This window comes from Festucalex cinctus, chromosome 10, assembly GCF_051991245.1.
Source record: "Festucalex cinctus isolate MCC-2025b chromosome 10, RoL_Fcin_1.0, whole genome shotgun sequence".
Taxonomy (NCBI): domain Eukaryota; kingdom Metazoa; phylum Chordata; class Actinopteri; order Syngnathiformes; family Syngnathidae; genus Festucalex; species Festucalex cinctus.
The window spans coordinates 19104451-19128994 of NC_135420.1; the positions used below are offsets into that span (position 1 = coordinate 19104451).

General features: G+C 35.0%; 2 protein-coding genes across 3 annotated transcripts in view; one reads left to right on the forward strand and one right to left on the reverse strand.

Moving 5' to 3' along the window:
* hcn2b (hyperpolarization activated cyclic nucleotide-gated potassium channel 2b) overlaps nucleotides 1-13875 on the forward strand; it is an 84904-nt gene extending 71029 nt beyond the window's left edge. The window contains exon 8 of the mRNA XM_077534677.1: nucleotides 9047-13875. Within this exon, the coding sequence (XP_077390803.1) occupies nucleotides 9047-9951 (905 nt within the window). The 3' untranslated portion in view covers nucleotides 9952-13875. The remainder of the gene's footprint in view (nucleotides 1-9046) is intronic.
* Nucleotides 13876-14119: 244 nt separating this feature from the next.
* The window catches only part of polrmt (polymerase (RNA) mitochondrial (DNA directed)), a 34040-nt gene continuing 23615 nt past the window's right edge, over nucleotides 14120-24544 (reverse strand). For both annotated transcript variants that reach the window (XM_077534676.1, XM_077534675.1), the window contains exons 16-21: nucleotides 24082-24134; nucleotides 22335-22433; nucleotides 21996-22068; nucleotides 21213-21304; nucleotides 18254-18327; nucleotides 14120-15780 (exon numbers count right to left, since the gene is read on the reverse strand). In XM_077534676.1, coding sequence (XP_077390802.1) covers nucleotides 15731-15780; nucleotides 18254-18327; nucleotides 21213-21304; nucleotides 21996-22068; nucleotides 22335-22433; nucleotides 24082-24134 — 441 coding nt within the window. In that variant the 3' untranslated portion in view covers nucleotides 14120-15730. The remainder of the gene's footprint in view (nucleotides 15781-18253; nucleotides 18328-21212; nucleotides 21305-21995; nucleotides 22069-22334; nucleotides 22434-24081; nucleotides 24135-24544) is intronic.

Here is a 24544-nt window from a genome sequence, read left to right on the forward strand (position 1 = left end):
TTTTTTTTTTTTTTAACGACCATGTATAGCAAGGCTTTTTTTTTTTTAAACGACCATGTATAGTAAGGCTCTTTTTTTTTTTTGAACGACCATGTATAGTAAGGCTTTTTTATTTTTTTTAAACGACCATGTATAGTAAGGCTTTTTTTTTTTTTTTAAACGACCATGTATAGCAAGGCTTTTTTTTTTTTAAACGACCATGTATAGTAAGGCTTTTTTTTTTTTTTTAAACGACCATGTATAGCAAGGCTTTTTTTTTTTTTAACGACCATGTATAGTAAGGCTTTTTTTTTTTTTTAAACGACCATGTATAGTAAGGCTTTTTTTTTTTTTTTTTTAAACGACCATGTATAGTAAGACTTTTTTTTTTTTTAAACAACCATGTATAGTATAGTAAGGCTTTTTTATTTTTTTTAAACGACCATGTATAGTAAGGCTCTTTTTTTTTTTTAAACGACTATGTATAGTAAGGCTTTTTTTTTTTTTTTTAAACGACCATGTATAGCAAGGCTTTATTTTTTTTAAACGACCATGTATAGTAAGGCTTTTTTTTTTAAACGACCATGTATAGTAAGGCTCTTTTTTTTTTAAACGACCATGTATAGTAAGGCTTTTTTTTTTTTTTTTTTTAAACGACCATGTATAGTAAGACTTTTTTTTTTTTTTAAACAACCATGTATAGTATAGTAAGGCTTTTTTATTTTTTTTAAACGACCATGTATAGTAAGGCTCTTTTTTTTTTTTAAACGACTATGTATAGTAAGGCTTTTTTTTTTTTTTTTAAACGACCATGTATAGCAAGGCTTTATTTTTTTTAAACGACCATGTATAGTAAGGCTTTTTTTTTTAAACGACCATGTATAGTAAGGCTCTTTTTTTTTTAAACGACCATGTATAGTAAGGCTTTTTTTTTTTTTTTAAACGACCATGTATAGCAAGGCTTTTTTTTTTTTTACACGACCATGTATAGTAAGGCTTTTTTTTTTAAACGACCATGTATAGCAAGGCTTTTTTTTTTTTTAAACGACCATGCATAGTAAGGCTCTTTTTTTTTTTTTAAACGACTATGTATAGCAAGGCTTTTTTTTTTTTTAAACGACCATGTATAGTAAGGCTCTTTTTTTTTTTTAAACGACCATGTATAGCAAGGCTTTTTTTTTTTTTAACGACCATGTATAGTAAGGCTTTTTTTTTTTTTTTAAACGACCATGTATAGTAAGGCTTTTTTTTTTTTTTTTAAACGACCATGTATAGCAAGGCTTTTTTTTTTTTTACACGACCATGTATAGTAAGGCTTTTTTTTTTAAACGACCATGTATAGCAAGGCTTTTTTTTTTTTTAAACGACCATGTATAGTAAGGCTCTTTTTTTTTTTTAAACGACTATGTATAGCAAGGCTTTTTTTTTTTTTAAACGACCATGTATAGTAAGGCTCTTTTTTTTTTTTAAACGACCATGTATAGCAAGGCTTTTTTTTTTTTTAACGACCATGTATAGTAAGGCTTTTTTTTTTTTTTTAAACGACCATGTATAGTAAGGCTTTTTTTTTTTTTTTTTAAACGACCATGTATAGTAAGGGTTTTTTTTTTTTTTTTTAAACGACCATGTATAGTAAGGCTTTTTCTTTTCTTTTTTTAAACGACCATGTATAGTAAGGCTTTTTTTTTAAACGACCATGTATAGTAATTTTTTTTTTTTTTTTTTAACGACCATGTATAGTAAGGCTTTTTTTTTTTTTAAACGACCATGTATAGCAAGGCTTTTTTTTTTTAAACGACCATGTATAGTAAGGCTCTTTTTTTTTTTTGAACGACCATGTATAGTAAGGCTTTTTTTTTTTTTTTTAAACGACCATATATAGCAAGGCTTTTTTTTTTTTAAACGACCATGTATAGTAAGGCTTTTTTTTTTAAACGACCATGTAGAGTAAGGCTTTTTTTTTTTTTAACGACCATGTACCGTAAGGCTTTTTTTTTTTTTAAACGACCATGTATAGTAAGGCTTTTTTTTTTTTAAACGACCATGTATAGTAAGGATTTTTTATTTTTTTAAATGACCATGTATAGTAAGGCTTTTTTTTTTTTTTTAAACGACCATGTATAGTAAGGCTTTTTTTTTTTTTTAAACGACCATGTATAGCAAGGCTTTTTTTTTTTTTTTTTTTAACGACCATGTATAGTAAGGCTTTTTTTTTGTTTTTTTTAAACGACCATGTATAGTAAGGCTTTTTTTTTTTTTTTTTAAACGACCATGTATAGCAAGGCTTTTTTTTTTTTTAAACGACCATGAAAAGTAAGACTTTTTTTTTTTTTTTTTTAAACGACCATGTATAGTAAGGCTTTTATTTTTTTTAAACGACCATGTATAGTAAGGCTCTTTTTTTTTTTTTTAAACGACCATGTATAGTAAGGCTTTTTTTTTTTTTTTAAACGACCATGTATAGCAAGGCTTTTTTTTTTTTTAAACGACCATGTATAGTAAGGCTTTTTTTTTTTTTTACGACCATGTATAGTAAGGCTTTTTTTTTTTTTAAACGACCATGTATAGTAAGGCTTTTTTTTTTTTTTTAAACGACCATGTATAGCAAGGCTTTTTTTTTTTTTTTACGACCATGTATAGTAAGGCTTTTTTTTTTTTTTTTTAAACGACCATGTATAGTAAGGCTTTTTTTTTTTTTTTTAAACGACCATGTATAGCAAGGCTTTTTTTTTTTTTACACGACCATGTATAGTAAGGCTTTTTTTTTTAAACGACCATGTATAGCAAGGCTTTTTTTTTTTTTAAACGACCATGTATAGCAAGGCTTTTTTTTTTTTTAAACGACCATGTATAGTAAGGCTCTTTTTTTTTTTTTAAACGACCATGTATAGCAAGGCTTTTTTTTTTTTTAACGACCATGTATAGTAAGGCTTTTTTTTTTTTTTTTAAACGACCATGTATAGTAAGGCTTTTTTTTTTTTTTTTTAACGACCATGTATAGTAAGGCTTTTTTTTTTTTTTTTAAACGACCATGTATAGTAAGGCTTTTTTTTTTTTTTTTTAACGACCATGTATAGTAAGGGTTTTTTTTTTTTTTTTTTAAACGACCATGTATAGTAAGGCTTTTTTTTTAAACGACCATGTATAGTAATTTTTTATTTTTTTTTTTTAACGACCATGTATAGTAAGGCTTTTTTTTTTAAACGACCATGTATAGCAAGGCTTTTTTTTTTTTAAACGACCATGTATAGTAAGGCTCTTTTTTTTTTTTAAACGACCATGTATAGTAAGGCTCTTTTTTTTTTTTAAACGACCATGTATAGCAAGGCTTTTTTTTTTTTTAAACGACCATATATAGCAAGGCTTTTTTTTTTTTTAAACGACCATGTATAGTAAGACTTTTTTTTTTTTTTTTTAACGACCATGTATAGTAAGGCTCTTTTTTTTTTAAAAGACCATGTATAGCAAGGCTTTTTTTTTTTTTACAACGACCATGTATAGTAAGGCTTTTTTTTTTAAACGACCATGTATAGCAAGGCTTTTTTTTTTTTTTTAAATGACCATGTATAGTAAGGCTTTTTTTTTTTTTTTTTTTTAAACGACCATGTATAGTAAGGCTTTTTTTTTTTTTTAAACGACCATGTATAGTAAGACTTTTTTTTTTTTTTTTTTAAACGACCATGTATAGTAAGGCTTTTTTATTTTTTTTAAACGACCATGTATAGTAAGGCTCTTTTTTTTTTTTAAACGACTATGTATAGTAAGACTTTTTTTTTTTTTTTTTAAACGACCATGTATAGTAAGACTTTTTTTTTTTTTTTTAAACGACCATGTATAGTAAGGCTTTTTTATTTTTTTTAAACGACCATGTATAGTAAGGCTCTTTTTTTTTTTTAAACGACTATGTATAGCAAGGCTTTTTTTTTTTTAAACGAGCATATATAATAAGCAGTTTTTTAAACAACCATGTATTGTAAGATTTTTATAGTAATGCTTTTTTTTTTTTTTTAAACGGCAATATAAAGTAAGCAGTTTCTTTAAACAACCATGAATGCATTACTATGCATTTGTTTTAATGAACATGTATAGTAAGCGTATTTGACAAAATGACCTTCTGACAGGCTGTGGCAGATTCAAGGACTCAGGTGCAGAGAGTTGGCCACCAAGGCAGATGTTTATTAAAAAAACAAACAAAAAAAAACAAAAAAAAAACACTTCACTCTGAGGGGAAAACAAAAACAAAAACAAAGGCTATGAAAAGGTAACACTAAAGGCACTCCAAAAGGGAGGAGATCTAAACTATAAACAAAAGAACCAGACACTCCTAAACTAAAGACTAAACTGTGGCTATGTAAAGTACAACACAAATTTCTCACACAAGACAAACGATAGCAAGGGGATCGAGACTGTGGATGGGCTTGGGTGATCGAGACGAAACACTTTGGCACAAGATGGGGGAGACAGACTATTTAACACATGAGGGTAATGGGAAATGGGTGGACGCAATCGGGAATCAGGGTTGACACTGACCACATGGGAAGTTCAAGTGACCTGAAACGAAAGGAGAGTCAGGATCTTCAAAATACAACAGGAAATGACAAGACAGAAAAATCCTAGGCAAGACAACCTCACCACGTTTTTTAAAAAAATTTATTTATTTATTTTTTAAACAAGCATATATAGTAAGGCGTTTTTTTTTTTTGTGAAAAAGCATATATTGTAAGGCATTTTTTTTTTTAATGAGGTTTTTTTTTTTTTTTTAACAAGCATGTATAGTAAGGCATTTTTTTTTAAACAAGCATGTATAGTAAGGCATTTTTTTAACAAGCATGTATAGTAAGGCGTTTTTTTTTTTAACAAGCATGTATAGTAAGACATTTTTTTTTTGAACAAGCATGTATTGAAAGGCATTTTTTTTTAACAAGCATATATTGTAAGGCATTTTTTTAACAAGCATGTATAATGAGGCGTTTTTTTTTTTTTAACAAGCATGTATTGTAAGGCATTTTTTTAACAAGCATGTATTGTAAGGCGGTTTTTTTTTAACAAGCATGTATAGTAAGACATTTTTTTTTTGAACAAGCATGTATTGAAAGGCATTTTTTTTAACAAGCATATATTGTAAGGCATTTTTTTAACAAGCATGTATAATGAGGCGTTTTTTTTTTTTAACAAGCATGTATTGTAAGGCATTTTTTTAACAAGCATGTATAGTAAGGCGTTTTTTTGTTTGTTTTTTAAACAAGCATGTATAGTAAGACGTTTTTTTTTTGTTTTTTTTTAAACAAGCATGTATTGCAAGGCATTTTTTTTTAAACAAGCATGTATAGTAAGACGTTTTTTTTTTTTTTTTTTTTAAACAAGCATGTATTGCAAGGCATTTTTTTTTTTAAACAAGCATGTATAGTAAGACGTTTTTTTTTTAACAAGCATGTATAGTAAGGTGTTTTTTTTTTTTTTTTTTTAAAACAAGCTTGTACAGTAAGGCATTTTTTTTAACAAGCATATTTAGTAAGGCTTTTTTTTGAACAAGCATGTATTGTAAGGCATTTTTTTAACAAGCATGTATAGTAAGACGTTTTTTTTTTTTTTTTTTAAACAAGCATGTATTGCAACTTAGGCATTTTTTTTAAACAAGCATGTATAGTAAGACGGTTTTTTTTTTTGTTTTTTTTTAAACAAGCATGTATTGCAAGGCATTTTTTTTTAAACAAGCATGTATAGTAAGGCATTTTTTTAACAAGCATGTATAGTAAGGCGTTTTTTTTTGTTTTGAAAAAGCATATATTGTAAGGCATTTTTTTTTTAATGAGGTGTTTTTTTTTTTTTTAACAAGCATGTATAGTAAGGCATTTTTTTTTTTAAACAAGCATGTATAGTAAGGCATTTTTTTAACAAGCATGTATAGTAAGGCGTTTTTTTTTTTTAACAAGCATGTATAGTAAGGCATTTTATTATTTTTTTAAACAAGCATGTATAGTAAGGCATTTTTTTTTTTTTTAACAAGCATGTATAGTAAGGCGTTTTTTTTTTTTTAACAAGCATGTATAGTTAGTTAGTAAGGGTGTCACGATTTTGATTTTTTATCGAAATCGATCGAAATTACGTCACGATTTCGAGCATCGAAATAGAAGAGAGGACACACGATTCGATGCCCCCCCCCCCCCGCGCCCGCCGCCACCGCCGCCACCGCCACCTCCCAGGAAAGCAAATGAGACGCAGCCATTCAGCTACTAGCTAACGGCACTTGTTAGCTGACTTCTCCTGCAGTCATGATGGCAAGCGCGGACAGACACAGCAATGGTGCTTCAAGCCGCTCCCGCTTCTCTCGTCACCAGTTTGGAAACATTTTGCGTTCCCGGTGAGTTATGTCGACAACGTTCACGTTGTCGATAAAAAGACCACAGTTGCAAGATATGCTATGTGCGCGTACTGTACTCGGCCACGGTGTTACGCCCGGCTCGTCAAGGGGAAGGGAAGTAACACAATAACAGAAAATATAGAGTAGATAAACACGGGTCGACTTTAACATCTGAGTAGTTTTAATTGAAATTTCAGGCAGGGGTTTGACAAGGGAGTGAAAGTGGAAGGTGAACAAATAATAACCGCATTTGACAGAACTGACAGAACGGAGGAGAAACAACAATAACCAATAGGGGTATAATACACGGATACACAATAGCGTCGCGCTGGCACAGTCGTCCAATCGGAGTGTCGCGCTGGCACAGTCGTCCAATCGGAGTGTCGCGCTGGCACAGTCCTCCAATCAGAGTGTCGCGCTGGCGCATTCAAACTGAAGTACCATTATACGGGCACCAGCCGACACAAACACACACATACATACTAGGGGAGCGGAGCCGGCGGCGGGCCCGAGCCGCCAGCCGTAACAACGGGAAACACGACAAACATGACGGGACATTTACGCAGGCATCACAAAGATTTAGATTTATCAAATTCAACTAGAAGTGGGAAAACAACGGTCCAACCAACTATTTCATCCTCATTTACAGTGAAACTTCCACACACTTCAGCTCGCGCGAAACGCCAGATCCATAGGTCTATTTATAGCAGCAGACCTGCAGCCTTGGAAAACGCTGGATTCAAACATTTAATTAGTGTACTTGAACCACGCTACAGTATGCCCAGCAACTGTAAATGTTGGGATATAGTTTGTTCAGGCTGTATTTGTTCCATGACTTTGGATACAATATATTTTTTGTTGTTGTTGCACATTGCACATTATTTTAAGAGGAACGCACAGCACACTGTTGTAACCAAAAACAGTCAATAGATGGCAGGCACCCACTGTGACTTTTTGTTTTTGTTTTTTTATTTTTTATTTTACACTTCAGTAAGAACAAGACGGTTAACTTTATATTGTAAATAAATTCTTTGAATTTGATCATTCCTGCCTAATGTCAATTATCATATATTACATAAATTTACACAAAAATAATATGGAAATTGCATCACCTATATGTAGCCGATCTTTTGAAATAAGATTTACTGTACAATGAATAGAACCAATGATCATAGACTAGCCTTAGCCTACAGAAGCATATGCCTCTGTGTTATAAAGTGGGGGAGCGGAAAAAAAATAAAATAAAAAATCGAAAAAAAAATCGAATCGTGACCCCAAAATCGAAATTTAAATCGAATCGTGGAGTTGGCGAATCGTGACACCCCTAATAGTTAGGCATTTTTTTTTTTCCACAAGCATGTATAGTAAGGCTTTTTTTTTTTTTTGAAAAAGCATGTATTGTAAGGCATTTTTTTTTTTAACAAGCATGTATAGTAAGACATTTTTTTTTTGAACAAGCATGTATTGAAAGGCATTTTTTTTTAACAAGCATATATTGTAAGGCATTTTTTTAACAAGCATGTATAATGAGGCGTTTTTTTTTTTAACAAGCATGTATTGTAAGGCATTTTTTTAACAAGCATGTATAGTAAGGCGTTTTTTTTGTTTTTTTTTTAAACAAGCATGTATAGTAAGACGTTTTTTTTTTTTTTTTTTAAACAAGCATGTATTGCAAGGCATTTTTTTTTTTAAACAAGCATGTATAGTAAGACGTTTTTTTTTTAACAAGCATGTATAGTAAGGTGTTTTTTTTTTTTTTTTTTTAAACAAGCTTGTACAGTAAGGCATTTTTTTTAACAAGCATATTTAGTAAGGCTTTTTTTTGAACAAGCATGTATTGTAAGGCATTTTTTTAACAAGCATGTATAGCAAGGCGTTTTTTTTTTTTAAACAAGCATGTATAGTAAGACGTTTTTTTTTTTTTTTTTTTAAACAAGCATGTATTGCAAGGCATTTTTTTTTTTTAAACAAGCATGTATAGTAAGACGTTTTTTTTTTAACAAGCATGTATAGTAAGGTGTTTTTTTTTTTTTTTTTTTAAAACAAGCTTGTACAGTAAGGCATTTTTTTTAACAAGCATATTTAGTAAGGCTTTTTTTTGAACAAGCATGTATTGTAAGGCATTTTTTTAACAAGCATGTATAGCAAGGCGTTTTTTTTTTTTAAACAAGCATGTATAGTAAGACGTTTTTTTTTTTTTTTTTTAAACAAGCATGTATTGCAACTTAGGCATTTTTTTTAAACAAGCATGTATAGTAAGACGTTTTTTTTTTTTGTTTTTTTTTAAACAAGCATGTATTGCAAGGCATTTTTTTTTTAAACAAGCATGTATAGTAAGACGTTTTTTTTTTAACAAGCATGTATAGTAAGGTGTTTTTTTTTAAACAAGCTTGTACAGTAAGGCATTTTTTTTTAAACAAGCATGTTTAGTAAGGCTTTTTTTTTTTTAACAAGCATGTATAGTAAGGTGTTTTTTTTTGTTTTTTTTTTAAACAAGCTTGTACAGTAAGGCATTTTTTTTTCTTAACAAGCATGTATAGTAAACAACCTGTTTGTATAGCTACAGTACAAAAAAAGACAATTCATGGGGTCTACAGTATGAAAGAGTTGTGGGTGACTGGACCCAAAAAGTTTGAGAATCTTTGGTCTTAACCACAGGGCAGTTCATTATTTAACAAGACTACTGCATTTTCTGTCTCGTTTTAGGCAAGAAGAACTCCATCCTGATGCACAAAGTCCAGCACGATCTCAACTCGGGGGTGTTCAACAACCGCGAGAACGAGATGATCCAAGAGATCGTCAAATACGACCGCGAGATGGTTCAGCAGGTGGACGTGCCGCGGCCGCAGCCCTTGTCCGTAACGCCGCCTCAGCACGCGGGGGTCTTTACTCCGCCGGGTTCCTCTCAACAGCCCCAAAGTTCCGCTATTGCCACCTTGCAGCAGGCGGTAGCCATGAGCCTTTGCCCGCCCATGCAAGGGAACTCGGTGGGCGGCGGGACGTTGCAGTCTCCCAGGATGGCGAGGAGATTCCAGGTGTTGCAGAATGTATCCAGTCCTGGCTCGCCGTTGCAGTCGCAGCTCCTCGGTTCTGGTGCCTTCGCTCCAGTCATGTCCAGCCCCCCTGTCCAGAGCCCCCGATCACTCCCGTATGGGTCCAGCGTTCTGGCTGGTCCCGCCACTGGCTCCCAACTGTCTTTAGTCCAGCAACACTCAGCAAGTCCTGCGCACCGACCCAGCACGCATAAGAGCACACATTCCTTGCCAATGGGGAGCCTCAGCCAGGACACCAGGGCGCTGTCGGCCTCTCAGCCCTCGTTGCCACACGAGGGGATGCACCCAGGGGTCCCGAGTCCACCGCCATCCACACGAGTGTCCTCTACTTCCATCGGACCAGCTCAGACCCCATCGGGCCATGCGGGTGTCTGCAGTGCCATACCGCACAGGATTGTGCTACCCCACCAGCTGTCAGTGGGAGCCTTCGGGACGGGGGTAGGGTTCGCCTTCGGAACACCCGCCGGGGACTTGGTACGACCCAAGAAGGACTCCATCGCGAGCCTTCCGGAGACGGAGCAGATTAAAGTCCGATCCCGGTTATCCTCGAACTTGTGATCGTGATGAAAGCGTTCTGGAGTTTACGAGGGGCTTGATTTGAGGACCATAAGGAAATTAAGTACTCCAGTGGGATAGTGTGAATGTATGCAAACGAGTGACTGGCAGAAGTAGACTCTGATACAGTATTTAACTTTGGAATCTTCTGCATTGAGTTGTTTCTACTCACAGACATAAAAGTAAATGCACAGATTGATAGAATAGCATAGTAGCACACTTTCAAATCCGCCTTCTTTGTATACAGTAGTTCACAATGTATGCCTAACTATCCTTGCATTCACTTTGTTTGACAGAGGACTAGAATAAGAACCTGAACGGGAACCTGTTTCTGAGTTTTTGCTTCACTATGCTCGCTATAAGCGCGATGCTATCATAGGGACGTAAGCCCTGAGCATCGATTATACACATCCATCTTTTAGGCTCAAATGTATGATGGTCAATTGATATTCCAGTATATTAAGGGTCATTTGCACTCCCTGGTTACTGATTTTTGCTAGTACAGTGAATTTAATTTCTTTTATGACTCAGCTTGTAAATCAGTTTAACACTATTTGGAAATGTATGTTGGTGCAAGACATAGTTCCTACCCCCCAAAAAATACAATACCAAACTTAGTCTAACCAACCCCTGCGCAGATTCATACTGCGCCTCCCACCAGACTTGCACAGAGCATGAAAATAGAGCCCTAAATGTTTTGTTTTTTAAATAAAGTGGAACCTCTAAAGTTGAACACCACTGAGGTTCAAACTCACCCGTGAACCGATGTTCTGGAACGGATGTGTTTGACTTCATAGGTTTCACTGTATGGGTCCTGTATTGGTAAAGAACTTTCATGTACGTTAAGCCCTTGCCTGTAAGAAGAAAGTATATTTGTGTGATCCGCCTTACAATACATTCAGGCGGGAAAAAAGTGATTTCTGATTTCCTTCGGGGCTTTAGCAGTGCAGCTCAAAGGTCAGTCAATATTGGAATTCAATCAGCAGGGCGGCCAGATAATGTTTGCTGGAACTGCAAGTAGTTGACTACAAAGGTACGAGATGAAAGCGTTTCTAAGGGAGGATCATGTTTTAGTCAGGAAAGGAGTATGAAGGGCCACACTAAAGAAAAAATGTTATAAAATATTAAATTGAAGAATAAACCCAATAACAGTTGTGGTTTCAGATTGCGTATTCTAGTCATTTTCATAATAAATTGATTGGTGAGTCATACTTTTATGGAATGACAATATCCTCAACTTTTTAACACAGATATATGTATGCCACTTTTTTTTTTCATAATTTACCTCTATTTCTGTAACATTACAACTTGATTCTCACAAAATTTGTTCTATTGTTGTAATATGACAATTTTATGCTTGCAAAATATAGTAGTCAATATTCTGACTTTATATTACAAATTACATTTCTTAGTAACTTGACTGTTGCAGAATCACTTTTTTCTTCGTAACAATATGACTTCACTCAAAAAAAATGACAATTTCTCACATTTTCTTAAATTTCATAAAACTGTCTTTTTGTGTTATATTTGTTTATGATTATTTAAAATCTAATAAGATTATGTCCATAATCTTGTAAAATCAAAACATTTTTCTTCAAATAAAAATTGTGAGAAATTGCAGCAGTGAATTTTTGTAACATGGTTTATTATAATGGCTACAATTTTTTTTATTTTTATTTTGTTACTACTTTTCTTATAATTCTTTCATTATACATTCATTATATTACGAAACAAAATTGACATTATTTCTTCTTAAAATTTGTTATAATACTTTGAATTTACTCTAGTGAATGATAACTCCTCCCCACAAATGTTTTATTTTATTTTGAAATTAAAATGCCAGATTTTCAAAAAATATTTTGATCTTATTTTGATAAAAATGTTTTTTTTCCCCCTCTAGAAAAAAACAAGTTTATTTCTAAAATTTAGAGTTTATTCTGGTTAAAACAATGATTTTTTTTTTCTCCTCTCAATGTTTATAGCTTATTTTGAATTGTTCTTAGCACTCTTGACTTTTTCCACATATAAATTTCAGATTTTACTCAGATTTTGACATTTTTCTTGTATCGAACGAATCAAACTTAATATAGCACTTTCCATACATACAGTAACAATGCAACTCAAATTATCTTTCAGTGTGGCTGTCATATTGTACCCTTAATTTGTGAAGTTAAGCCTAAAAATGTGATTTCATCCAATCGTACACTGTTGATGTCAACATGTGAAAGCACATCATTAAAATGTAAATCCAAGTGGCCAAACTGGTTCCGTCCCTATAATGAGTGGAATGTAAACACAGTTTGGATCCACAGCCAAAAGCTTCAGGCTTTAAGTGGCAATGCAATCGTGCCGTTAACGTCCCAATCAGAGTTGAATGGATGCCACCAATTTGTGTGCAAGCGCTGACCTCTCCATTGGATGAGCACCTTCCATTCACCTCCATTCTAATGACAGAGGAAAATGGAATCCCTACAGTCTGCTTGGGACTCTTATGATTCACATTCCTTATTTTATGCCAATAATGATGATGACAAAAATGAGCATTTTGTTCACTTTGTGCATCTGGAGACTTTCAAAGTGTTTTATTTTAAGTAACATTTTTTCAGGTCAGTTACATTTTTGTTTTTGCTAAAATGATGCCCCAGTTGAATCTATTTTTGGGTGCTTAAAAGTATTTGCCTAACCTAACTTTAGGCTGTGTCCACCCTTTTGTCAAAATACAGAAGCTTAAAAAAAAAACATTAAAAATGAGATGCAACCCAAATAAGGACAACTGCGAGAAAAAAAAAAAAACATACAGCAAGATACAAATCACATTTCAAAGCACTTCCTGCAAAACGACAATTGAGTGAACCCATTCTATTTCGCAGTGGATCTACTGAAATACAAAACAAGTCAAACCAAAGATCTTTTTTTTTTTTTTTTTAACACACTGACTGCATATGGAGAAATAATTACAGAAACGTTTATGACAATGCATTCAGTCACGCTGTGAAACGTTACAAAAAGGCAATAACACTAAAATGGAAACCATGCAAATTTTTCACAACACATTAAAGTGATGGATTTTTTGATGTAACATTTTCTTGTACAGTATGAGAAAATTCATATTATGACATGTGACTTTGTTATCCTGAAGTTAAAACTTGTCAGAATTGTGTGATTTAATATTACCATGCAGTCATAAAATGACATTATGAAAATAACATATTCCCCATTTAAACTATTTTAGACGTTTATGAGTTTCATTTCATCATATAAAAACTTTCTCATAGTTATAAAAGGAATTGATGAGACAAGAACTTGATTACTGTACAATGAACAATGTACTTTGTCATAACATGATGTTATTGTGAATAAAATTACGGTACAATAAATAATCTAAATTCAACAAAACTCACAGATTTTTTTAATTTGGCAGAATAAAATTTTGATAACAGAGTAATCAATCAGTTGATTAACATTTTTTTTTATTAATTAAATAAATATAATTAATAAGATCATTTTTTGGGTCCCTTCACACTTTGAAAAATAGAGAAATGAAACAGGCAGCACATTAAACTGTTTTACAATACTTTGTCCTTTAGCGTTTGAAAGAAAAATTGGCATAAATCTGCTCATTTTTTTGGGTATTTGTACATCATTATATTTGTCTTATGTTTTAATGTGTTCAAGTTTAAATATGGGAGAAAAAAACCCCATCAAGATAGAAAAAAAAAAAGGTCATCTGATTTTAAAAGCGCTATTGAGCGTTCAAATGGGCCTAATTATGACCAGATTGAACAAAATGCCAATTTTGCTGTCATATTGTTTCCTTCCATGTGGGTGATGATTTGCTCGTGAATTTTGAGCTAACATTTCTCTTGCTTTTCCACCACAGCAATATAACAGCAGCTGTTGACTGTTGGCAGCAACACATTGTGATGCAAAGTGGAGATTTCTTGGAAGTAAATGTTATTTCTTCCTTCCAACCTTCTTTGATGATGATATATTTTTGCATTTCTCCACTCTGCAATCCCATAACAAACTGTGCATACCTACATAGTGCCTAGCATTATACTGTAGTCTCCACATAATATATTCTTTGTGTGTGTGGCTGTACACTATAAATGCATTGTCCCGAATACTCCAGATATCAATGCAATAGAATAAGAATACAAACAAAGCATAGTTGAGTAAAGTCATTGTGATTTCCAATGCTTCCTGTTCCGGGAACTCGATTTCGCATGTCGGGAAAGCACAACAAATATCATGTGACTCATTTTTGCAAAACTTTTTAACGCAATAAAGGAATGTGATGGTGAATACGTCAATCTATGTTTTTTTTTTTTTTTTTCACACCTTGCTTAAAATAATTCATAGGCACATTTCAAAAAATATATTCATTTAATATGAGCTGACACACACAAAAAGTCTTTCAATTGAGTGTTATGACATTCGCGATTATAAAACCGTCATAAACAAGCAATCGTCACAGTTATATAAAATGATTTGACGTATAAACAGGAGGTAAGCAGACATGATCGATTGCAACGGCTCAGATGGAGCCGTTTATTAGGAAATGCAGTATGAGTAGCGTCTCCACATCTGGGCACGTTGTTCTTAAAAGTGTCGTCGACACGCCCCTTGTGCTATTTTTAAAACTCAAGGCTTAAAAAAAATAAATAAATAAGAAAAAAATGTTGCACTGCAAAGCCGAGGCCTTTCAAAGGACGACATGTGGATAGAACAAGCGTGTTGTTTTTTTTATATTTTTTTTTTATTTGTATTTTTTTTTTACACTTGAAACAACACTTTTACGTTTTGGGGCAGTTGTCACATGCTCACATGGCAAAGGAGGATTGAGACACACGCTGGAAAGGGAAAAAAAAAAAAAAATGCCACTAGAATTGTTATAAGACGAACGTTACTATTTTAAGAGAATGAAGTCCTAAGCAGAGGAGTTAAATTGTGTCGACAATAGAGAAAATAGTCTTATTTTATATAAAGTCAGGGTTCATTTATTATGAATAATTAAAGTCGAACATGATTAATTTAAGTTAAGATTGAAGTTGAAATTTCATGAAGCAAAAAGTCATTTTAAGTGGATAAAAAAAAAAAAAAATCAATACATTTCCCCTGTGATTTTTTTCTTGGATTTTATTTTTGTATTTTTCCAATTCAATTTTAGTCATATGATTTTCTTCTCTTTTAATATTACACACAAAAATTGTTCTGAGGAAAAATGTTTTTGAGAATTCAAAAATTTCCAGCTACAAAAAAAAAGAAAAAAAGAAAAAAAAAGAAAAATCAAATCAAATTTTAATCTAACTTAATTCTTTCTTGAAAGCATGTGGTATCAATCTTCCATTTGTTCCCCCCCTAAAAACTGCATTTCTTCCAAGGGTTTGTTTATTTTTAGAACAACAGAGAGGTTTGCATCAAATGCTCTCATGTGCTGTGTGCCTGCTTGCAGTACCTGATTGATGGATGATGATGATGATGATGGCAGGTCAACACTTGGCGGGGGGGTCTTCACACGCCTGCCCACATACACAAAACCAATCATGGCTACTTGAGAAGCTCGAGTGCGGCTCTCTCCAAATTTTGGAAGGAAAACGCCACTTTTCCTTGATTCAAGTCTCTCGGCCCCTCAAGAGGCCTGCTCGTTAGCAGGATGCCAAACGTGTGTGGACCGAGAGGCAGCAGAGAGCGGGCAAGCGGTGTGTGTGTGGGGGGGGGGCGTTAGGGGGGGCGGTCCGAATCGATGCCGAGACTGTCCGTGGAGTCTCACCGGCGGCGCTCAACTGAAGAAATACGTGGAGTCTTTCACCTGGCTCAGATCAAAGTCCCCTGGAGAAGAAAGACACGGATTGCTCGGGGTTTCAGTGTCGACACAAACAGAGCAAATCAATTTTATTCGGATGTTAATAATTTAACATATGGCTGTGAAAATCATGTAAATGTAGGATCTACACAATCTTCAGCTAGTTTTGTTCTCCCTCTTTACGTAATGGAGGAGGATGGAGGGAGCAAGTTTAATGTGCATTTCCCTTAAAAAAAAAAAAAAAAAAAAAAAAGTGCCAGTGGGTACTAGCTAGCCTCATTGACAACATGAGTAGCACTAGGGTCTGTTCTAAAAATATCTCACCAGGGATGTGAAACTTACTAAGAAGAATTCAAACAGAAGTTGACAGATGTTAACATTTATTTTAACGTATTATGCATGTTTTCCCCATATAAAATATTGTTTATTTTGTTTAAAAATATATATTAATATTATTATTAAAAATATATATTCTCAATTGATAAAAAAAATATCCCAAATCAAGTTGATATTAGCTCTTTTAAAATAGACATAAATCAGCCAATTTTTGCCACATACTGATTTATTTTATTTTATTTTATTTTATTTTTTTAACTTTTGTTGCACTTTAGTTATAGAAGTGACATTAAAATAACCTTAAAACTGTGGAATCTTTATGGGCAAAATAAATTCCTAATAATATTTTTTTTTTAAATCCAAAATTCCCCCACACACTGGTGTTTGAAAGTTCTATTAAAATGTCTATTTGTGTCCCGGTTGACATTTGTTCCGATCGAGGATGCGGACGACCTCCCTCTCTCGGTTTAAGCGCGGCCAAACATGAACAATAATAAGTTACGTATCCATCCCAGTGAAGATTAAAAGGATGAGTTGTGGTATTAAACACACCTGACGGGGCCACGGAAGCTGATTATGTTAGCGGAGGGGCACAATTAACAGCAATCGCTCGACAGCCGCCAGCTGTCGGTGCTCAGCGGACGCTAGTTAGCTGCGCAGATGAGATGGAAAGGAAAGAAAAGCGGGGCAGTTGCGTAAGAGGATCTCCATCCACCTGTGTGCCGTCGCCGAGGCAACCGTCAACTCGGGGGGGCGCGCGCCGGGGATGGGCATGATCAATCCATTCATCGATTTTTCAAAGAAGTTTGTCGCTCATGTGGAAATTGCTCCCATCTCATGTTTGGAGTTTTGTCTTGCGGAAGGAACGGCGTTCGTAAGGAGGACAAATGGATTTCAATAACTGTTGGAAATTCATTCTGGGAACGAGTCGTTTGCTGCTGAGATGGGCGGCGCAAAAAATCGAAACGCAACGTTAACAGGAACACGTAATTATTGTGCTCATCGATGAGCCTACAAATGAAAAGGGAGAAATGAATTGAAATAGTGAAATTAACAAGAAAGCAAAAGGTTGCATCCTCCTTTTCCCTCTGGCGGATGTATGGCAGTAGCATACCATAATCAATTCCAGTTTCCGGTTCTTTTAGCGAGTATGATTTTTTCTCCAAGGTCCATATACTCATTCATTTGTTTACTATTTTGCTGGCTAAAGTTGGATGCTTGAACTCAGTTCCATTCAATCTTCTGCTCTGCAATGTGTTTAGCTGCAAGAGCTAGTTAGCTTCATTGGTCGCTAACTGTGCGCCGTAGATTGTCTGAAAGGGATACTTCACTTATTTAGCCCAATCTAGCAATCAAAAAAGTTGTATTTATTTTTATCTATAATTAATTTGATACTTTCATCATTTTTCACATATATTTAGTACCTTTAAAAACACATTTTGCAACTTGCTTTCGACTGAAAATGACATCACAAGGGCGCAGGTAACCAATCACAGCTCAGCTGTTTTCTGGGTTGGGTCATGTGACATTTACAAGCTGAGCTGTGATTGGTTACCTGCGCCCTTGTGATGTCATTTTCAGGCGACAGCAAGTTGCAAAATGTGTTTTCAAAGGTACTAATTGTATGTGAAAAATAATGAAAGTATCAAATTATTTATAGACAAAATATTAACTTTAAATTGCTATAATGGGCTAAATCAGTGAAGTATCTCTTTAATAATCATAACGGTATAAGCTCTTTTAAAAAAAAAAAAAAAAAAAAAAAAAAAAAAAAAGACATACAGCCAATATGGCAAACACACTGTAATGTGAAACCGATTTTTTTTTTTTTTTTTTGCCTTGGTGAATATTATCTTTAGATAAATTTATGTTGAGTACATACTAGGATTAGATTAAATTTGGATTAAGGTTTAAAATTAAATTAGCTGGATTACTTTCTTTTTCAAACAATAATTCAAACGTATTCCTCAAAAAAATCCAACAATCAACGATGAATTTAAACAAGCCAACCGCATTCGGTGCTCAGGCCACTCGTGACTGAAGCAGAAAATGGATGTTGAGCGAGATCCAGCGAAGCGCTTCGGGCCCCGCGGACGCTCTTCCAACCAATTAGGACAAACGGCACACAGCATGTGCAACGCCATCAGCGGCATGCGAACTGACCTGTCGGCGGCACGTTGGCCAGCAGCAGCATGAGCCTCCGCTCCTTCACGTACGTTTTGTTTTTGCTGTCAGACCTGCCAACAAGAAAAAGTTCAAATCAATCGGCCACGTTACAACTCGTTTTTCCTGTGCTGAGCCAGAACAGGACAATCTGATCGTGTCCTGGAACAAAAGCTAGAAAGAAAAGAAACCGGAAACTTGCAGGCTGCTGAAGATTTTGACATGCAAAAAAAAAAAAAAACACATTTCAAAAGTCTCCTTCTGCATTGAAGAATAACCTTTGTGAACTTTGTGCAGTGTAAAAGGTACGATGTCCAATTATCTCCCAGAAAAACCAGGAGATGAGCACAAGCCTGCCCAAGGCCAGAAAATCAAACATCGCACAAAAGGAAAGAAAAATCAACCTAATACATATCATATTCCGTATACACCTAACTTATTTCACTAGTCTATATAAAAAGGGCAAACTGTTCTCAGTTTGATGCAGTGCAGTTCAACATCACTACAACCACAATTACGTTTACATTTAACAAATACATGGTTAAAATAAATGATTGCAGTTCCACTCTTTTTTTAACAATTGTGAATAAATATCATTATAGAACATTTCAAATCTTGGGGATTTACAAGATGTGCCCATATATTATATTTAAAGGGACACTTTACTTATTGATCCATTTTTAGCAGCAAAAAGTTGCTACTTTTTCAATAATTAATTTGGTGACGTGATTATTTTTTTATGTACATTTAATAACTTTTAAACCATTGTTAAAATGAATCGAACGCCGGCATGTTTGTTACACGTGACTAAATAACCCGGATGTTTACGTCACTAGTGTGTAAACGCTACACTATGGAAGCACTATGCAACGCAGCCGTGCATCTAGCGTCAAACCCGGAAGGATTAAACCTTATCGCTTCGAGCCAACACGACAAAATAACACTACCGAAGGAAAGTCTGCCTTGGATGTGAAAGTTGAGGCGCCAGATGGTCTTTTCGGGCACAAAATAAACTTTGACGAACGAGTGAATCAGGCGGGGGGTGAGTGGTGCTCGTGCGGGAGCTGCAGGAATGGACAATCCGCTAATGAATGTGTGCTGTCTGGAAATGAAAGAACTCGAGGATCGGTTCCTTGCGGACAATCTCAACTGCATCCTGGAACATCAGACATTCAACATGGCAATACTAAATAGACATTCTCAGGATAGCTTTGGTTGCGATGAAAGATGTGAAGAAGAAAAGTCTTGGAGGAGCAAATATCCAACAGGTAAAGTGACACACAGTACGAGCAATGCAAAACGTGTGGAACTGACGAAATATTTCAGGAAAAAGAAAAAATAGTAAAATTAAATGTATCGTCGTTACAGCACCCAACCTCCCCTAGCTGTTTTTTTTTTTCTTTTTTGCGTAGCGTCCCACTGCGGTCAGGCCAGCCGCCACTCGAAAAGACAAGTCAAGCCAGCCGCCCCAACGATTGTTAATACTGTGCATTACGGTAACGTGCCGACGTGCCCCTGCGTTGGCCACCTTCAAATGAATTATGAAATAAAACAGTCCGTGCAGTATAATAACCAATGCCCCCCCACCCCCGAAACATGCCTACCTTTCGCTTTAAATTTGCTTCGCTTCTCCGAGATCTTTCAGTGGCCGTAGTAAGACCTCGATGTGTGCCGACTGTTGTGAGAGTGAAGGCTCCGTGTTGCTAGCAGTTGCGGCTCCTCCATCGGCTTGATTATTTCCCACGTCTGGTTCTTTAAAGATACTCGGTACTGCGTTGGGCTTTAGTATTAGGCGTGTGGCGTACCCCATCTCAAATTGTAACATATATTCGAAGTCCTCATGCCTGAAATGTTCGCTGCGCGCACGCCTGCTTGTCCTTCGGGAGGTTGACAGCACTTAGCAAACAAACCATTGTCTACTCAAGTAGCTTTTTTTTTTTTTTTTTTTTTTTTTTGGGGGGGGGGGGGGTCTCGCGGGTTTTTCCTTGCCGACGCCTTGCAAAATTTTGCAATACAGTAAGGCATAACTGACGTTTGTGTCTTCCTCGTTGTTATGTCTGCGTGAACTACTGTTCCCCAAGCGAGTATACACACTAGTGACGTCACCACTCGGGGGCGTTGCAACACGGAAGTACTTCTATGTTGAAAAAAGTTCAATAAATCAATATAGGAGTGTATTCTTCAGCTCTTATGCATGTTTCGTAGCTATACTAACTATTTACTGCCAATCAAGCCATACATGTAAAATTAAAGGAGCCTTCCTTTAAACTAAGAAATGCTATTACACTTTGAACAAAATATAATAACAATAGCAATAATCTTCAGCATCATATTATATTAATAATATAGTTCAAACACATTTTAAATATTAAAAACATAAAAAACTATTAACCTATTTTTAAAACACCTATAAGGCCTTAATTCTAAAGCTTAATCCTAAATGTTCTATACTCTATCAAGTATTTTCTAGGGATGCAACGATAAGCGCGAAATTGTGATATTAAAACTGCCACAATATCATCGTTGCCATCATGTTCACGATATTTAGATGCAAAACATCTGTTCATAAAGTCAGGTTGAATTCCATTTGTGCAGTCCTAGCACCCTCTGGTGGCTATTTTTTATTTTTTGTTTTTTAAGTGAAATTTTATTTTCATTAGGGATGTTTTGGCCCTTCTATGTTTAAAATCCATGCTAATGGTCAGATGAAGGGGAATGTAATTGGCCTGTGAAGCATATGTGGAGGAACTCAATGTGTGCGTGTAGTAACATTATTTATAAAGCGATTATTATTATTAAGTTGAGTTGGTCCAATTTTATACACTGAAGTGATTTATAATCCAGAAAATATGGTAAAAAGAAATAAAAACGTCATGAGGTACAGAAAGGAAAATAGCACCACTGCGTGCACTATACAACACCTCCAAATAGTTGATACGCTTCTGTTTGTAGTACTTACGTAAGATTGGAGCAGTATTTGTGGAGCAGGAAGTCAGACAGCTCTTGGAGGATGGGCTGACTGTGCAGCGCCACAAACTGCTCCCGGCACACCTGAAAAGTGAAAAACTGAATGAGGAAGTTATCATTTCTGGATTACTTACTAAGATTGAACCGTCCTATTTTGTTTGCTTCTCAGGAACAGCAAAAATTCTGCTGGAATGTTCCTGCTCAAGTTGACTTTATTATTATTAATATTTTTTAATAATCTGTAGTGTCAGAAACGAAAGACAAACTTTAACTTCCATTACATAGAATGCCAATCAATATTTAGAGATTGTTGATGACTTTTGAGTGTATTACCTGTCTTGTTCCCCCCCCCCCCAAAAAAAACCGCCCGTTTTCTGCTTCACATGCTCCAATGTTGACTAATACGTTAAATACTTCTTCCACCGGCGCCGAGTTTAATTACCTGTGTAATTAGGTGGGCGGGCCCTGACGCATCAAGAGACAGCCGATTATGCGAGAGGATAATTGTACCGAGGGGAGGGCCGCTCGGTTGATTTGGTCGAGATGGTGCGAGGACATCAACGGCTTCGCTTGCTCTGATGTTACAACCGCGAGAAAACGAGACACCATTCGTTTTGGTGCTATTTTCGAGACAGAAACAGCTCGTTCATGTTTTCAAAAACACGTGATCCTTCGGCTCCGTTTGAGAAATAGACACGCGACACCTTCAGGATCAAGAGGAGAATTCTATACCGGCCTGACATTAGAGCAGACAGAAGAAGACAGAAGTAAATACCTTGTTCATGGTGTCCACTGTTAGGGCGTGTGTCCAGAAACAGTCGTGAACTGAGACGAACGTCAAACCGAAGCTTTGGGGGAGGCAGATAGAAAGGAAAAATGTAAATAAAAGGTTTACCAAATAAAGGCAATAAACAGGATCTGCTTTGTGAGCAACACTATTTTGTGAATAACATGCATAAGGTTGCATTGCGACTATGAAATTTGTTTGGACAAGTCAACAACAACCTAAAAGTGAGCTACAGGACTAAAGTAGAACAGCGATGACCTGTTCACATTTATTAGATAAAAATATGAATTATTAATGAAAAAAAAAAAAAAAAAAAAAAAGACCTACCTGTTACAATGAAGCGCAGTCAACATCATGTGTGTGGAGTCCAACGAGTGGATGAAGTTCGGTGGGAACGCGTTCTTCTGCTTCACCGTGTCCGGCATCCTGAGAAGCAACAAGCCAAGACATACATGATTATTACAAAAAAAAAAAAAAAAGAAGAAGAAGAAAAAAAAAAAAAAAAAAAAAAAGAAAATGTAATTTTCTGCCACAAGATGGCATTAGTGTTTCATGTTCGATACTAGCGACAGAAACGGTACATTTTCTTTTCAAATTCAGAGTAATTTGTATTTGGACCATGAAGCAACTCGTGTACATTGTGTTCACTGTAAATTACAACTAGTCACCAGACTTCACAAATACATGTAATTTTTCTCACATTTATTATTGCTAAATTATTGTGACTCCTTTACACAATGTTGTATGTAAAATAAAGCAATGTTTTTATATCAATTGTACTTCAATTTCTAATGCCATTTAAGGCCTTAATTTCATCAAAATCAATTTCATGACTTGATCTGCGGAAATCCTGCAGCAGGAGTGTCTCGATATGTTGATACAAACTCTCTTGGTACCAACCCTCTTTTAAAGCCGGCGTTGAAGTATTGATGCTGATCTGCTCATCAGATGTCAGACTAAAAGGGGGCCGGCTGTCAGTCTCTTTCTCCCCTTCTGTCAGCTTGAAATGCTTTATCATCACCTCCCCTAAAAGACTCATCCCGTTTCAAGCCTTCGGGTCACATATAATGTACTGACATGGAGTGACACTCAGCAACTCAAAGGACACACCCCAGAAACAGAGCTCCAACTATGCCAACTGGATCGTCACCAACGCAGCTACTACATTCTGTCAATAGTCATCCTTTCAAATTAAAAGGATGCATCACAATAACAATTTCACCACGCTTTCATGGGCCATGTTGTGGCTTATTTAACTCATTCTCACTTTTGCTTCCGGCTGTTTTATTGGATTTTGACTGATTTTGCAAGGTCCACAGAATATTGTGTTCTATTGCTATCAAAACACCAAAATAAAGATTAGTCTCTTCTTTCATCAGGAAAAAAAAAGTATATTTGTATCTGTTTCCGTTTTGCAGCAATTAGCATTAGAATATAGCAAAGTTTCATCCATATTCACATTCCTGGTGAAAACACTGACAAAAAGAGCTTGTTGCAACATAGCCCTGGCTGATATCTTATACTCTGCTGCCACCTGCTGGTTTTTTTTTTTTTTTTAAATAACTATCATTGCTTTATGCCACCTATTCATGTCAGAAGCTGCATCAAAGCCCTCTGTATGCTCTTGCATGAGAAAACAAACATGTAAACACGTTTTGGGGAGGGAAGGACAAAGTATTCAAAAATGTTCTCAAACGTTTTGGGATTACAAACCGATATTAACAAATTTGTTATTTTGAAAAACACAAAGATATTTAGTCTGCTTTCATGCAGGGCTATAGAAATATGAGAATATTTGGGCAATTTGAAAATAAGCGTCTCTAAAGGATTAATCAATTATTAAAACATTTATTAATTAGCTAATCGAGTCGCTGTCAGTTAATTGATCAATTGTTGCAACTTTACAGTAAATTTATTTATCAATACATGTTACTTAAAACATTGCTGCACTATTAAAGCTGAAGTACAAACATTTTCACACATTTAAACAAAAGTTGACGACTACCACAGAACAATTTGTGGTTAACTTTCGAGGGGAACAAATTATTTAAGGTCAACATAGCACTAGACTTACTGTTTGCTGTCATGGATGATCTGAAGGCTGATGGTTTGCAAGCTGCTAATGAGCTGCAGAAACAAAGAAAATGTACAAGTTAAATGTATTCATCATTGTGATCAAGGCAGGATCAGACGCAACAGTCATCAAATGATTCAACATGAGCATTTTTGACAGTATCATATGAAATTAATAAATGCAGTCTAGGTTTGGGGCCAACATCCTTGACCGTAAGCCTTTGGCCACCAAAATAGATTTTGTTCATCATGTCACTAACTCAAGTTATTTATAACTTCAATTATTTTCTGCCAAGGCTTGCTCACTCATGTGACAAACGCTTAAAACAAAGATGAGGCCACTGTTGGTTTAAGGCGTTAAAAAGAACTGTGTGTACAGTACAGTACACTGGAGAATACTGCCACAACATGTCGTAGTTGCATAACAACCAAGAAATAAGAGAGACGGAAATTGGACAATAAAC